The following is an 18,050-nucleotide window of genomic DNA, read 5'->3' as shown; positions in this document are numbered from 1 at the left end:
ACCCACATTTTTGCACAGCCAGTTTTTCACATTTGATTTAATTTCATACAACTAAATACTGCTTCACTAAAAATCTTGGTTCGGCAAACACCCAAGTACTCAGATGTTCCTAGGAAATGAAAGACATACCACCACTGTTATCTTTATTGTTGAAAGCAAAGTAAATTATTATGAAGGCTGAGAGGGGTTTCCAAACGTTTTTCATATGACCGTATCTCAAGTGTGCTGGGGGCACAGAACTTAACCATTCTGGCATCTCTCATTCTAAACTTGATGTTTATTTAAGGAACATTTTTTTCCTAGTTGATCTATCACCCATCTTCTTCTTTTTTTTACATTTTATTTCAAGGGAGTGACATATTGTACAATCAAGCAGATATAACTCCTTCAAAATCAATCTTGAGGAAAAAAAAAACAAAACCTAACAGAACAAAAATTCAACGTCCACACGAGAGCCAGCAGGAGAGCCGAGAGCAGGAGAATGAAAGAACTCAACCTCCCCTCTCACCCCCCAAAGTGCTTGTTCTAAATTTGTTTCAATTAAATCTTGTCATATTTTTTTAAAAGTTTTGAACAGATCCTCTAAGAGAGAATTTGATTTTATTAATTTGAAATACTACAGAAGAGCAGGTACCCACCGACTTACAACAGGTGGGCTAAGATAAGTCTCTGTGGCAAGTAGGTGGTGCAGGCAACATGCTTATTAGAGTTTTGCCTTTTTATATTAGTTTTTATTTCTGTATTTTTTCTGACCTTACTTGGAAATTCAGTTTAGTTTTCCTTCAAGATGTATTTTTAGTTTTAATTTTTATTTCACAAAGACATTTCTTTTATATCTATTAGTTTCCGTTTTAGTAAGTATGGCATTACTTTGGTGTCACAATCGGACAGAACTGTACACTTAACAGGTTTGGATACGAGTTTAATGTTAAAGGAAGCTCACTACACTACATGGTTTACTATCTGGTTTTGTTTTTGTCTGATAAAAACAAGCATAATCAAAACCAGATACTGAACATGTACAATTTTATCATTTTAAAAATATTTTCTGTCATTTGTGCTGAACAAATCTGCGCTGACTGTTGGCACTTTTTATCATTTCTTATTGCCCAGAATGGGCCAATTTGTGATGAAATTTAAGGTTTGAGGGTTTTGTACTCTGTAAATGTACAACACACAACATATCTCACTCCAAGACAATGTGCTTATAATGAATGCCTTCAATGTTGCACTCAAAAATCTCCCATACTGGGCTCTGTTATTTTCTACCAGCCATACTGATCTCTGATTCCATCTCAGGCACATACAATTTATAGGCAGAATTTTGACACCTGCAGGCCTGAAAAAATATTAAAATTCTACTGTGTTCTGACAGCTGTGCTCATGAAAAGCATGGGGGCTTAGGAAGAACAGGACTTGACGCCGTGTGCAGGCCCCATCTAGCTATATTGAGGGAAGCAAAGAAAAACAAGCATGTAGTGTCAAGGTAAGGGGCAGTAAAGGAGGTTAGGAACAATATATACATTATATAAACCGGTTTATCCAGAGCAGGAAACCTGGAGCCTTCACTAGCAGGTTTGGATACAAGGCAGGAAAAATCCCTGGTGTGCAATATGTATGACATGGCTGATGAGAACAGAAAGAATATAACATTTCTATTGTGAGAGAGAGAAAAAAAAATGAAAAAAGGGGGACAAACACTTTAAAACATTTCCACTACTGGGTTATTTTCACAATATCAGGTATTTCGAGCTGTGAATATAAAACAAAAAAAGAAAAATGAATACATTTTAAACATTAGTATGCTTAGCCTTTCACCCGTTGGCAGACGCTCTTCACCTACCTACCTGTAGTTCAGTGGAGACATTGCCAACTCAGGAATTTTACAATTGTATTGCTTTGTTGTTAAACAACTTTTGTTTAAGGCAAACGTGATTGGTCAGTATCAATATTGATCTTGTATGATGACCTATAGTCAGTCTCTCGATCAGTGCTGTTTATTTTCAAAAAGGATGTCTCCTGTGCAAAGTGGCAGGTGAATTATTATCACCCGAGAAATAAACTGAAACGTTCCTCATTCGTGAGTTGTCTGTCCACATGGTTAAAGTTTTGTCGACCAGCACATTCCAACTTTAGGCGTTTAAATTACACCTTGATATAAAACAAGCACAAAGAAATGCAGCAACACATCATAACGAATGTCAGACTCATATCCAGCCTGGAATTTGGCTTAGTGTGAGATGCTCTTTAATAGTTGCGGCGTACATACGGTATCCATCCATCCATTTTCCAACCCGCTGAATCCGAACACAGGGTCACGGGGGTCTGCTGGAGCCAATCCCAGCCAACACAGGGCACAAGGCAGGAATCAATCCTGGGCAGGGTGCCAACCCACCGCAGGACACACACAAACACACCCACACACCAAGCACACACACTAGGGCCAATTTAGAATCACCAATCCACCTAACCTGCATGTCTTTGGACTGTGGGAGGAAAACGGAGCGCCCGGAGGAAACCCACGCAGACACGGGGAGAACATGCAAACTCCACGCAGGGAGGACCCGGGAATCGAACCCAGGTCCCCAGATCTCCCAACTGCGAGGCAGCAGCGCTACCCACTGCGCCACCGTGCCGCCCTACATACTGTATCTTCGGCTCAATTAGAATTACAGCTGACATGCCGTCATTTATGGACAGCCTCAAATTCTGGAGGGGATTATCTGTTGTGGGAAACAGCCCGGACACAGACAGACAGACATCGTTTAAAGTCACCCAACACACGTTTATTTACAATATTTACAAACAATAATTATTTAAATACGCACAAACCCCAGTGCCACAGCACCAGTTACCCCAGTCCAGGCCAAAACCACAGTATGCCTTTCTCCTTCAGACCGCCTCCTTCTCTCTCCTCTCAGACCTTGTCCTCTTCCACCCGACTCCAGCAACTCTATGAAGGGAGGTGGCCCCTTTTATATGCACCCAGATGTGCTCCAGGTGCTGCCTGGCAATCTTCCACCGGCACTCCCCCATGTGGCAGAAGTGCCCGCTGCAGACCCGGAAGCACTCCGGGTGTCCCCATTTCTCTTCCCCCCCAGCACTTCCGGGTGTGGCGGAAGTGCTGAGGTCCAGGGCTCTCCAGGCATGGGGGCACCCCCCGGCAGTGACCACAGGCCCCTACAGGGTCTGAACCCGTGGCCCTCAAAGAAACCAGGGTGGTCGCCCCCTCGTGGTCTGGAGAAGGCACAAGCCCTCCTCCGGTCTTCCTGGGTATCCCGGCTGGGTGCCACACTGTATTTAATACTCCTCTCTTGAGCCCCAGAGATCCAGTGAAAGAACTGAGCACATTCACCTTGGTGTGCTTCACTAACACATGAACCGTCATTGTTATCACTCAGGAAATCTCGCTTTCTATTCCAGACGCGTTACGCGCCGTAGTCCGATTGCTCCGTCACGGTACATGTTCTGTTTTAGAGCTAAAAGGCTTAAAGACTAATGGCAAGAATATTTATTTGAAAATGAAAACGAAAAATATTTTTAGTATACTGTTATTTGTTAGTCTTTCCAGCTACTTTAATAGTTTTGTTTAGTTTTTCATAGTAGTTTTAATTATTTTATGAAAAAGTTTTTTTATTAATAGTTTGTAATTGTCTATCAAGGTTATTATAGTTAACAAAAACAATCAATTTCTGCTTCTCCATTTTAAGCACACCAACCACAGCTGTAAATGGGTTACGAGGGATTGTGACACTAAAACTGACTGACTGGCATTCAAAGATGTTTGTCCAAAATGACGTTAATTGCTGCACTCCCAAAACACGTGGGCCACGAGCCTGGAGTTACGTGGCAGCGTTCATGTTAGGGAACAGAGCAGACTGAGCTCAGTAAGGAGACTCAGGTCTTCATTTGTATGCAGCAAGCTGCTGGAAATGTTCTACCAGTCCCTAGTAGCCATTGTGGCACTTCATGTTGCAATCTCCTGGGGAAGCAACCCGAGCTCAAAAGACACGCACAATACCTGAACAAACGTATCAGGAAAGCCTGCGCCATCTTAGAGCAAACCCTGGCCATACTGGAAGCAATTGTGAAAAAGAGGATGGTGGCAAAATTGGATGCCATCATGAAAAAAAAAAAAAAACCCCTTCCAGGAGGCAGCGTCTTGGAGCACTTCATTCAGCCCGAGTGTGCCAAGAAGGGCCGCTGGGGGGTCTTTTCTGAGTCCTGCTATCAGGAGTTCAGTTCTTTCATCTGATGTATTCATTAAGTTTGTTTTTACTTCTTTACTTTACTTACTAGGGGCTTGTGACCAGAGTGGGCAGATTTAGTGTTTTATTAATGTAGACATTATCGTGTTTTCTCTAAGATATTTTGCATAGATAGATAATGAAGATATCTGTTATATAGTGCCTCAAGTCCACAATACCAATCAATGATAATTGGGTGGGGTTTGGGGGGGATGAAAGAAAGAAAGTAGCAATTGAACTGATGTCGCCTGCCAAGGCTCAACTGAACAGACGGAGTGGATGAAGGTGCTTTTTTTTCAGAAGTTTGAGATTTAAAAAAAAAATATATATACATATATATATATAAACTTGAAAGAGCTGCACACTCGCCTGTTAAAGCACATCCAGCATGAACAGCGCTGTGGGCCATCGTTTTTGATGTCACCCATTCCCTCGTGACGCTATACTATAGCACTCGCAGTATTCATGGAAATAGAACTTAACTTGCTTAATTCAGTAAAAACTCACTTCAGAAATTCTCTTACCCACATTTACTTCACAAAACCTCAGTCCACTCCTGCTTATTTGCCTCCATGCAGAGTCGAGAAGCCCATCATGCAGCAGCACTAACAGGTTTGTGACACCCTTACAACTCTCACGTGCGCGGTACTAAACTGATCAACGTGCGTCTACCCGACCCCAAAGGACACCGGTAAGCCACCGTACCCCACAAACGCAGAACTGCCAGTCATTAAGGTCACAGTGAGTCCCTTGCCCTTTGCACGCACTACTTGTTGCTACTAATCGACTGGATGGTTTAGTGAGGTCCTCTGATCGGTGGAGCCCGAGAAGACCAAACTTGACCTGACAGAGGAAATGAAGCCATAACAAGTTTTCCGTAGGTGAACCAATGCAGAAGGAAGGATTATTACCAATCCTCCGATTAGAGAGCGGAGGGCTGGCACATCCCTACCAGAACCGAACCCCATTTCCCCGCAGGATTAATGCTCGTTCAGGATGAGGCGGTGGGCTTTTTCAGCAATGTAACCCCTGCAGACCGACTCTATATGTGTACCCACAGGAGGCATGGGATTGGAGAGTTGAGGGAGAACAACTGTATTTTCTTCTAGTTGATGAAACTGTTCTAAACAGCAGCCTTTTCAAACAAGTTGGCAGTCTGGCATTGTGGGAGCCCAGCACTTGCGAGGAGTAACTGAGTGAATGCTCTTTAAAAGGCATAAACTGAATAGAATGGCGGAGGAAAAGCTGTGCAGAGTAAAGGGATTTAATGGAATCAATCCCCTTAACCTCCTACAATACATGTCACCACTTCCAGAGTACAATGACGCCCTAAAGTATTGGTTGAAAGACAATGAATTCAAGGTCCAACTACTGACCACAGTCTTCATTACATCAGAACTGCACAGTCCACCTCACAGAGGTGTACCTGGAACACAACCTCAAATTCTCTTTGTGCAAAATAAAGTTACTAAACTACTACTGTAATCTGACACTCCCAAGACAATCTTCATGCCTCCATTAAAGAGATCCCAGTGATGCCCTTCTTCAGCTACACACAGGCCTTGGATACCAATAGAGATCCTCAAAACTCACTGCTGCTAATGTCGGCCATACAAAACTGATGTGCCTGCTGAATTTAGAAGGAACTTCCACCAAAGGGTGTTGTTCTCAGGTGCTTGTAAGAAAGGAACAATGGAGTATTATTTGCATGATTAATGCCTCAGGTGTGTTTTACTTGATTGCCAAAGTACTGTATAGCCACCTTTTCAAGCAGACATACGTAAAACACTCAACTATCTTGAATGTAGTTTTATGATCATTGGAAATCACAGACTATCCTGAAACGTTTACTTAAAGTGCAGATCACAGAACACCACATCATCCATTATGCCTTTTGGTCAAAGAAACTAATCCATCCATTCACCGATGTTCAAACTCACGTCAGGTTCAGCATCATGGGAGCTCAAGTCTGTTACAGCAGCATCAGAAGCAAGGCAGGAACCAATCGAGGATTTCACACCCTATGCACATTAGCTTACTGTGTAAATTTATAGTCATGTATACAAAAGCAACAACTTCCACTTCATCAGGGGAGAACCTGCTTGTGAGGACAAGCACGCGATTTAAACTTGAAGACAGTGTTGTCCGATTTCTGCCATTTGCAAATTATGGTGCAAATGCAACTGGAGTAGGTAGATGTTCAATGCCAGTTACTTTTGCAGAAAACCTGCACATAGTAAAATCAAACCTTCACCGCCAACTACTGTGGATTAATCAAATTAAGGACTTCAACTTCTAATACCTAAACAAACATGACATCCAATTTTGAAAGTTTTTAATCACCACACAATTAAAAACCACACCATATCCATCAGTTCTTTGTAAAACGCGTCAGTCAAACTGCAGCAGGCCTCACTTCTCATTCCAGAATTTTAACAAACCAATCCAAGCTTTCTGAACTCGCTTGCCTTTCTTTAGTGTAGATTTCCAGTTTCCTTTCTTAAATTCTCTTCCAATAAGCCATTTCAAAGCTGGTTTTATTCTCTTTATATAACAAGTTACTTACAGCCAAAGTGAGCCTCCTCTTTTACAAATTTCATTTCTACAGAAACTTAACAAGGAAACGAACGGAAGCCAGCTGTGCACAGGCTAGTGGCTCTTGATGTCCTACAACTTCAAATCAAAATTATTGTGAAACTTTACTAAAGTTCTAGTCAGACTTGGAATTGCAGGTCAAAGGCAACCATGAATAATTATATCATTTAAAACATAAACCGCAGACAAAAAAAAAAAAAAATCCACAGGACACATTATTAAGGTTCAACTCTCACTACTTTGCTGAAACTTGCCTTTGATGCTTAAATTCCATTTAATGTTATAATCTTTAATACGTCTTTCCTATCACACACTGGCAAAGGCACTGCTCGCAAAACAGACCACTTCATGGTGCTAACAGCTACTGCAAAACAAGACCCCTATAGCTGGGCTGCTACACAATCTCTCCGGCTTCAGCAAGACGCTCTTCAGTCTGGAATGCTCCAAGTACTGCAGCCTTCGGTCAATCCCATTTTTGTTTGACTAAATCAATGCGCTGTAAACACTTTGTTTTTGTAAAAATGAAAGGAAGATGAATGAGGAGTACAAATAATCACACTCTCCATTCTGGTAAGGTGAAATGTTTTGTACATGTTGAAAAATGCCTTCAATTTTAAAAAATAAAAAGACCCAATGATGCGTCAGTCACAGCAAAACTGCACCTAAAACCACAACAATTTTTTTTAAATTCCGATGTTTCTAGTGATACCAGACACAGATTTCCAGGAGATTTACACTTCATTAGTGAACAAAAGCAGCACAGCAGTCTTAACAGCACTGTGCACATCAGTGTCAACAATATCAACTCACTTAAAAAGATATGTTCTGTATTTTTAAAGCCAAAATTTCTTCACAAAATTCTTATATACACACATTTGCAGTGCAAAATTGTGTTCTAAAGTCCATCAATTTCTACAAATAAAAAATCTTAACTCATATTGGTGCTATACAATGGAGGAAATAGGACACCATTAGAAAACAAAAGCCTGAAACTTAACACATACTCCAAGTTTCAATAAAAGAAAACATGCCTTCCATAATTCCCACGTTTGTGATGACAAACACCCTCACCCCATTCGGATCTTTAAAATAATCATTTACCTCATATATTCCTGCTATTATTTTTCGAGGCAACGATACATTCTCTAATCACTTCAGTTAGCACATAGAGAATTAAATCAAAAGTAAACCAACTGCGTCGCATTACCAGTTTACCACAATTTTGTCTAATCTGGATGAAATCACTCTTCAGGGGGTGAAAGGTTAACGAAAGACTGCCGAGGCGGCACACAAAGCTGGTTTTCTCTGTAAATGGCTGAATCTCATAATATTGTTGCATTTGTTAAAAAAAAAAAAAAACACAAAATGTATAAGCTATTTTGCAATGTATGTGTAATCATAAGACACAGATCAATACTCAAAAACTATCTAATGTAATATGCCAGTGCAGGCAAGAGTTTTTTTTTTTTTTTTTAATTAATAAAGGAATCATGACATTGGACTAAAACGCTGCATGACAAATGCTTATTTCTTCACAAACATGGAGTATAACCACCTTACCCTTATAAGTGAACATACATACATACAGTGCATCCAGAAAGCATTCACAGCGCATCACTTTTTCCACATTTTGTTATGTTACAGCCTTATTCCAAAATGGATTAATTTTTTTCCCCTCAGAATTCTACACACAACACCCCATAATGACAACGTGAAAAAAGTTTACTTGAGATTTTTGCAAATTTATTAAAAATAAAAAAAATTGAGAAATTTTGGAAATTGGAAAGGCACACACCTGTCTATATAAGGTCCCACAGTTGACAGTTCATGTCAGAGCACAAACCAAGCATGAAGTCAAAGGAATTGTCTGTAGACCTCCAAGACAGGATTGTCTCGAGGCACAAATCTGGGGAAGGTTACAGAAAAATTTCTGCTGCTTTGAAGGTCCCAATGAGCACAGTGGCCTCCATCATTCGTAAGTGGAAGAAGTTCGAAACCACCAGGACTCTTCCTAGAGCTGGCCGGCCATCTAAACTGAGCGATCGGGGGAGAAGGACCTTAGTCAGGGAGGTGACCAAGAACCCGATGGTCACTCTGTCAGAGCTCCAGAGGTCCTCTGTGGAGAGAGGAGAACCTTCCAGAAGGACAACCATCTCTGCAGCAATTTACCATACATCCCCGATTGGTGGAGTGGCCAGACGGAAGCCACTCCTTCGTAAAAGGCACATGGCAGCCCGCCTGGAGTTTGCCAAAAGGCACCTGAAGGACTCTCAGACCATGAGAAAGAAAATTCTCTGGTCTGATGAGACAAAGATTGAACTCTTTGGTGTGAATGCCAGGCGTCACGTTTGGAGGAAACCAGGCACCGCTCATCACCAGGCCAATACCATCCCTACAGTGAAGCATGGTGGTGGCAGCATCATGCTGTGAGGATGTTTTTCAGCGGCAGGGACTGGGAGACTAGTCTGGATAAAGGGAAAGCTGACTGCAGCAATGTACAGAGACATCCTGGATAAAAACCTGCTCCATAGCGCAATTGACCTCAGACTGGGGCGACGGTTCATCTTTCAGCAGGACAACGACCCTAAGCACACAGCCAAGATATCAAAGGAGTGGCTTCAGGACAACTCTGTGAATGTCCTTGAATAGCCCAGCCAGAGCCCAGACTTGAATCCGATTGAACATCTCTGGAGAGATCTCAAAATGGCTGTGCACCGACGCTTCCCATCCAACCTGATGGAGCTTGAGAGGCTGCAAAGAGGAATGGGCGAAACTGGCCAAGGATAGGTGTGCCAAGCTTGTGGCATCATATTCAAAAAGACTTGAGGCTGTAATTGCTGCCAAAGGTGCATCGACAAAGTATTGAGCAAAGGCTGTGAATACTTATGCACATGTGATTTCTCAGTTTTTTTTATTTTTAATAAATTTGCAAAAACCTCAGGTAAACTTTTTTCACGTTGTCATTATGGGGTGTTGTGTGTAGAATTCTGGGGGGAAAAATGAATTTAATCCATTTTGGAATAAGGCTGTAACATAACAAAATGTGGAAAAAGTGATGCGCTGTGAATACTTTCCGGATGCACTGTTCATACACACACACACACAGTAATCCCTCGCTATATCGCGCTTCGCGGCTTTTATATGTAAGCATATTTAAATATATATCGCGGATTTTTTGCTGGTTCGCGGATTTCTGAGGACAATGGGTCTTTTAATTTCTGGTACATGCTTCCTCAGTTGGTTTGCCCAATTGATTTCATACAAGGGACGCTACTGGCAGATGGCTGAGAAGCTACCCGGCTTACTTTTCTCTCTCGCGTGCGCTAACTTTCTCTGATCCTGATGTAGGGGGGTTGAGCAGGGGGGCTGTTCGCACATCTAGATGATACGGACGCTCGTCTAAAAATGCTGAAAGATTATCTTCACGTTGCTACCTTCTGTGCAGCTGCACGGTGCTTCGCATACTTAAAAGCTCGAAGGGCACGTATTGATTTTTGTTTGTTTTTCTCTCTCTCTTTGTCTGCTCCTGACGGAGGGGGTGTGAGCTGCTGCCTTCAACAGCTTTGTGCCGCGGTGCTTCACATACTTAAAAAACCAAACAGCCCTATTGATTTGTTTGCTCCTTTGAAGAGGAAGATATGTTTGCATTCTTTTAATTGTGAGACTGAACTGTCATCTCTGTCTTGTCATGGAGCACAGTTTAAACTTTTGAAAAAGAGACAAATGTTTGTTTGCAGTGTTTGAATAACGTTCCTGTCTCTCTACAACCTCATGTGTTTCTGCGCAAACCTGTGACCCAAGCATGACAATATAAAAATAACCATATAAACATATGGTTTCTACTTCGCGGATTTTCACCTTTCATGGGGGGTTCTGGAACGCAACACCCGCGATGGAGGAGGGATTACTGTATATATATAATAAAATGTCACCTGCTTCCCAGACAGTGATGCAACTGCCATAGTTAGTTTCTTCTCTTTAAATATGAAAGTGGTTATCAGTTCTAATTGATGGCCAATGTGCTGGTACACCCTACCCTAACAACTGGGGGGTGGGGTTGGGGAATTTAAAAATGCTAAGGGATTGGAAACAACATTAGCTGGTTGAAGCCTATTCAGGTATCAAAACCTTGCACCATAAAATTCACTCCCAATCTACAAACAAGGTGGGTGCCAGGCTAAAAATTGCTTTTGCTTTCATACACATTAATGCATAGCTAAATGGTAGTGTGGACTGCACATGTGTGCTCCCTGCTCACACGGACACTGCATACACATTACAAGCATTACGGAATTCCACAGAAATATAAAAATACATGCCAGTCAGAAAGGTCAGAAAATGAACGAACCCTTCCTGCAACAATAGTGACACCACTAAAGTAGGATTGCTTTCATTATGGGAAATTAAGCTCTTCAAAAATGTATTTATACATACACAGTACATAAAGTGAGAAGGCAAACTTATTTCATCCATATAAAAAGGCAAGAATCAATCAAAAAGGAAGAAAAAAAAAAAAACTCAGTTTATATGTTTAAAAAGCAGGCAGTGTGATCGTCTCAATATGTGATGTTTATTTACTCTTTGGATAAAGAACAATTCTGCTATAATAAAAAAATTACAGAACAGCATTGTTAAAAAGGTACACAAAACATGTATTTTAGAGTAAGTCAATCCAAAACTGTCTTTCTAAACAATTAATAATCATGTACATACTAAACTTCTCGCATAGTCTCAAATTATTGCAGTAAATGAAGAGAAGGCAATGCTCGCTCGTGTACCCTGCCAGCTTCCTGCATTCACTGGCACAAAACAGACAAACATCATGGTGCAGTAAAATCTAGTTCAAAGCAAGACATTCAAATACAATGGAAGAGTGCAGACTCAACTGTAAAGCACTGATTGAGCAGAGAGTTTGAAACTCTAATCATTCAGATAGGAAACACACATGATTAAAACAAAAATACCAAAAGCTACAACAAGCATTAAAAACTGATCTTGTATCCTTTCGCTAGAGCACAGACCCAGGTTAAAAAGATCAATGATCCAGAAGAGGTGGTGCTTGAACTGTATACTGCATATAGATGCCATCATAGGTGATGGACAAATCAGGCACAGAAATGTCACAAGATTCCAAAGAGCAGAGAAGCTTGTATTTTGAAAACATGGAACCACTTCCTACAATTGAGACATTCAGATAAATAAATACAAATAAATACAACTAACAGTTCTGCCAAAAAGCCCATAATGATTAAAAGGAAAACGAAAAGCAGGGTTAATTTTTCCCATTATTTGGGTTACTTCCATTCCTGTAAGTCATCAAGTGAACTTAATTCATATCTGTATAAAATTAAAGGTTTATGATCATCCTGGATACTTGTGAGCAGAATTGCAAAATTAGCTTAGAACAGTGATTCAGACTTTACTCATGGTCCAATATCATAAGATTACACTTTAAATGAATATGAGAACTGCTTAAACAACTATATGGCTTTTAAGTGGCAGGAGAGGGAAATATGCAGGAAATTTTACTGTTCTGGAATATTAATGTGCTGAGTGATAATTCAAGTACACAAAATCACTTAGTTCTCTTTTTTTATTAGCTGTACAGCAATACATTCTTCTTCCCAGCCTTTAAGAAGTCCTCATTCCCCCAACTCACACTAGTGAACGGTGCTTTTCCCCTCCATAATCATTTTGGCCTTTCAATCACTGAAGGAAAGAAAAATAACAAAAACAAAAAAAAAAAAAAGGGAAAAAAAAAGGATCACACAGTATACCTAAATACAAAAATGCATCAACCTAAAATTGCAAAAGCCAAAAATAATTAAAAAAAAAAAAAAAAAAAAAAAAAAAAAAAAGTCTAAATCAAAATGTTTTGTAAAAGCGTAAATACCCCTTAAGTGACACTATACAAGAATCATGTTACCCAGTTGTTTCACATTTATATCTTTTTAATCTCCACACAACTACTACATTTCGATCCCTACCTCCAAATTTACCCTATTTCATTCCTTCCCAGAAAGGCTCATGGATTCATAAGATCTTTTACAGTCAAAAATACAAATGATGCAGAAACATTGGGTTAATCTACAAAAATATTAAACTGATGGCCTAAATATGCTCTTTAAAATTTACACTTAAAATGTACCCAACTCCTCCAAGACCTACCACTGGTGATTAGTGTGCTCCAGAATATACCAAATTTAAATTGAACAATAAAAGGGGCAAAGTTACTCTACATGATTCAATAGTAAATCTGCACATGTACACACTACAGACTGATGAGTTTCATTAGCGGAATCCAAAACTACTGTTAAAATGTTATTCTGTCTTTAAGCATTTACAATGTCTGAAATTACTAGAAAAAGATTAAAATGTAAAAAATTAAAACAAAAATGTTATTTACAGGCAAGACATTAAGATGCTTTGTACAAGACATAATCTTGAAGAGTTTAATATTGCAAGGCCAATATCCACTATGTGTTGTACACATCTGCAGTCTGTAAAATTCATAATCTTTTGCTCAGCATGCCTTTAGACAAAAAAAGAAGCTTTTAATTAAATGTTGAAAAAATAATGAATTTTGATGAGGGAGGGGGGTAGTAAGAAATTACAATTTTCCCTGTAGCAGTGATATACAATCCAGGACTGTACAGAGCATCTTGTATGTTTCAACAGTTCGCTTTCCACCCTTCTGTCCCAGCCCAATACAGATAAATGACCCTCTATCAACATATTACATATATATATATATTTATATAACCCCCTTGGATAAAAAGCAATTCACTTGCACATATTAGCATATCACAGCGCTCCAATAACTTGAGTGGTCAAAATAGAAGCAAATAAAGCATAAAGAGTTGTTGTAGCTGCATCTGAACAAATCTTGGGCCAGAAATGGAAACCTAAAAAAGGGGAGAAATTTTTAAAAATGAGGAACAAAATACAGAAGAGCTCTTGTTCCCATCACCGGTCCATCATACTGAGAATCATTTCAGGTGTCAGGTCTCCGTTGGGGGCAGATTCTACCACTGGGAGTTGGACAGTCTGACCATTTGCCTCATCTTGAAGTGCCTCTGGTTCCTTCTTCACTTCTACAATTATGTTTTCAATAGTACCAGTGGTTTCATCTTCCACCTGTATGATGGCTGCAGCTAAGGAAGAAAGGGGAAAAAAAGCATACAAATAAGGGAAAACAAAAAATCAATACAACTAAGAATGTGATAATTTTGTAAGATTAATAAACTGAAAAACACCCAAGATCCATCCAGCCGCCTACTTACAAACCCACTTAAGACTATCTTTTAAGCTAGATTTCAAATCCAGCAGTATTAGCAGCTAAGAAAAGAACAACTCTGGACTAAACATGAGGACACTGTAGGACAGCTTTTAACACACTCCCACTCAAGCAGTTTAGAGCAGTGCTTCCCAACCTCGGCCACGGGGACCCACTGTGGCTGCAGGTTTTTGTTCCAACCAGATTCCTAATCAGTGACAACACCTGATAACACTGATCTCATTTAATTAGCTTAATTCTTTTATCCTACATTCAGAAAAGCACAGAAGCATGATTTTTACATTTACAAGACATTTAGAAATATTTCTGCTTCTGCTATAGATTTAAATGCTTAACTCTCTTTTGTTATTTCATTATATTTTGCCCATTCTCTGCATTTTTCCCCCCTTTATAATATATTATAGATAGATAGATAGATAGATAGATAGATAGATAGATAGATAGATAGATAGATAGATAGATAGATAGATAGATAGATAGATAGATAGATAGATAGATAGATAGATAGATAGATAGAAGAGAAGGTCTGTGATACGGTTTGCATATTTGCAGCTGGAGATCCACGAAGGGAGAAAAAACGAATCACGTATCATAAAATAGTTTTTTTTTATTCCTGAACTTTCAACCCCTATCAGGGGTCTTCATCAGAGGATAATGCTTAGACTTACAAGAATCAAAGGTAATATATAGCAACACATTCATTTGGGGGTGGGTGGAGGTGACTAAGTCAGTATGATCAAGGGGGGGGGGGGGGGGTTGTATAGTTTAATTATTGTGTACATGTCCTTCTTAAGTTGGCATATGCTGGATTTATGTCCAAGTGTCTGTAGATGGCGTTTTCATCTGATAGCCAAGACTCTGCCAACTCTCTGGCACTTTTAGTACTGGCCTTAAATTTTACTTTTACGTTGTCCCAGTTGAATGTGTGTCCTGTCGATTTAGTATGTGCATATATCAACGAGATAGAGATATTATATACACACACACACACACACACACACACACACACACACACACATATATATATATATATATATATATATATATATATATATATATATATATACATACATATACAGGTACTTGTCGACTTACGACCGCGATTGGTTCCGACTGACTGGTTGTAAGTTGATCTGGACGTAAGTCGGCCTATGTTAATTTAAGGTAAGAATATTAGACTGGGTAATAATATTGTAATCATCTTAAAGTAATATTTTATCAACATTTTCTTACTTTCTAAGACAAACACAGCATACTACAGTACAATTTGTTTAATATGTGGAAAACGTACAAAACAAGAAATACTGTACTGTACATTTAATTCCTGGCACCACTGGTGCTTGGCTGCGGGTTGTCGATATCGCCTTCATCAGATCAGGCGAGGCTGCGGACGGGGTGATGGGAGGAGTTGCTCTTTTCATAAACATAGTGAGCTTCGTCTGAATTGTTTGTTTTTTTTTTCTCTTCATAAATTTCGCAATAAGGACGAAATGTGTTGCGTGCCATCCGTTCAATCCTCGCAAATCGTTCAATATTTGGGTCCATTTTTTCAAAATGAGCAAGGAGTTTATTCAGTAGAGATAAATCTTCTGACAATCCCTTTGTGGTGAACATTGTTTGTGGCACCTCCTCCTCTTCGTCTTACTCCAATTCTCTTGTTTCTTCTTCCGCCACTCTTTCTTCTTCCAATTCTATCAGCTCTTCATTCATAAGTTCACCTGATTCCCGGTCTAGCAACTCCTCGACATCTTCCATTTCACATTCCAATGAAAGGTCTTTTGACAGTTTCACTATTTCTTCACGAATCTCATCAAGTTCTTGTTCACTGTTAAATCCAGCAAAAGTATTTACATAACGCTTAACACACTTCTTCCATACGCCATTCATACACTGTGAGTCGACATTTCTTGCGGGGAGGGCTTCTGTTTTCTCTGATCTGAGTTCACCTCTGTTATAGCGCGTCTTTATTTGAAAAGAGCAGTGTCATATCGGGACGAGTGTGAACGCTAACTTTGACAAGCACTATAAATTTACAGCGGTTGTTACAGACGTAAATCAAATGTATGTTTTTATTGTATAATATTAACAATAACAGCAGCTCTCTACTCAAAGCGGTAAACTCGAGAAGCTGCTAGCATCGAACCCAGAAGCTCTTGATTGGGAGTCAGCAGTTGTGTGTGGGAACTGTTAACATTTGAATGTGATGATTGTATATAAAACTTGTGCACGAACGAGACTGGGATAACTGTGGATGTGGATGTGAGTGGTGTGTGTGACTGAGAATGACTGGTGTGAAGCCTGAAGTCCAAATATCAAATAAACACTTTCACAAGTACAAGTATAACAGAACAAGTGCGCTTTTATTCAAGAAGAAAAAAGAAAGCAGGTTGCGGTAAGCAGTTGATGCGACTGCTTGCGTAGTGCAATCCTAAGAACTGCCCAATCAAGAGCTTCTGGGTTTGATGCTGGCAGCTTCTCAAGTTTGCCGTTTTGAGTAGAAAGCTGCTATTAGTGTTAATATTATAGGGTTATATGTTAGGGTTATATTATTATCGAAAATTGCCAAAACAACAAGACACAAACACACGTGGGGCAACACTGCTGTGTATATTTTTACTGCTGCGTAGCGAGACTTGAGAGTGCGGGAAACTGGCGCTGCCAACAGCTGGCAGGGGAAACAGTCAAACGCGTCGTAAAGTCGAACAGTCGTAACTTGCATAGGTCGTATGTCGACGAGTACCTGTGTGTATATATATATATATATATATATATACACACACACACACACATATATTTTTTAGCAAACTTAGTTTTCTAAATTCTATATTGTTCCCAAAACACAGAACTTGGGAAATAACATCACTTAATTAGCCCAAGAGTCCAATTAAAAACAAAAACCTGCAGCCACAGTGTGCCCCCAGGACCGAGGTAGGGAAACACTGGTTTAGAGTGTACGTTTAATGTGCTACCTCCTCAAATACAAGTCTGGGATTCAACTCGTGGAGTAGTGACCAAAATCTGAACCTCATCACTATCTAACAGGAGTTTACACATACACCCTATTTTTTCTATAGGTGCTCAAGATTCCACTGACTTCCAATAGATATACTGTACATGTTAATTCTAAAGGAATTTCCCAGTGCATGACCCCTGCTCAGAGGGTCAGAGTACTAGATACCCCGAAATGGATTCTGAAGGTTTAAGAATGTTATTGGAATTCCCAGTGCTGTCAACATATTTGCATTAAGCAATGCATTTAAGAAATAAGTTTGGTCTCAAGAAAAGTGAAGCCAAAATTAAGGAAGGTATTTTTGTTGTTCCTGAAATCCGTGAACTGATGCTTGACGAGAAGTTCAAAAGGAAACTGAAGCCCACTGAATCAGCAGCATGGGAAGCATTTGTGCGGGTTGTCCAGAATTTTCTTGGCAGTCACATAGCAGAGAATTATGCTGAGCTTGTGGAGAGCCTGCTGAAAGCCTATCAGCTTATGGGAGCCAGAATGTCACTGAAGATGTATTTTTTACAATCTTATCTTGACTTTTTTCAAACCACATCTGGGCGATGTCAGTGATGAGCATGGGGAAAGATTTCATCAAGATATAAAAGGTGATGGAAAACTGATATCAGGGAAAATTCACTCCTGAGCAGAGTGGGAGACTACTGTTGGTTCTTGCAAAGAGATGGATTGTGCAGTACAATTGCAAATGCGAGTGCCTCCAACATTTTGGAGCACGTTGACCTCACTTTTATATTGAGGTAAATTGACATAAATATACTTTAACATGTCTCTGGTATCATTTGTTTTCAGAATAAACACATCAAAACAATTTTGCTGGGACATAGTCCAAACTCCAAATACCGTGTTGATATATTATATTGATACTCAAAAGTGTCAAAGCATCAATGATGTA

At 39.8% G+C, this 18,050-nt stretch overlaps 1 protein-coding gene across 2 annotated transcripts in view; it reads right to left on the bottom strand.

The window, feature by feature from the left end:
- Positions 1-11,393: 11,393 nt before the first annotated feature.
- Positions 11,394-18,050, bottom strand: part of ctcf (CCCTC-binding factor (zinc finger protein)) — a 66,068-nt gene continuing 59,411 nt past the window's right edge. For both annotated transcript variants that reach the window (XM_028809413.2, XM_051932352.1), the window contains exon 11: positions 11,394-13,996. In XM_028809413.2, coding sequence (XP_028665246.1) covers positions 13,809-13,996 — 188 coding nt within the window. In that variant the 3' untranslated portion in view covers positions 11,394-13,808. The remainder of the gene's footprint in view (positions 13,997-18,050) is intronic.

This window comes from Erpetoichthys calabaricus, chromosome 9 (assembly GCF_900747795.2).
Source record: "Erpetoichthys calabaricus chromosome 9, fErpCal1.3, whole genome shotgun sequence".
Taxonomy (NCBI): Eukaryota; Metazoa; Chordata; class Cladistia; order Polypteriformes; family Polypteridae; genus Erpetoichthys; species Erpetoichthys calabaricus.
Note: the sequence above shows the minus strand (reverse complement) of the source record. Positions and strands in the feature narration are given on the sequence as shown.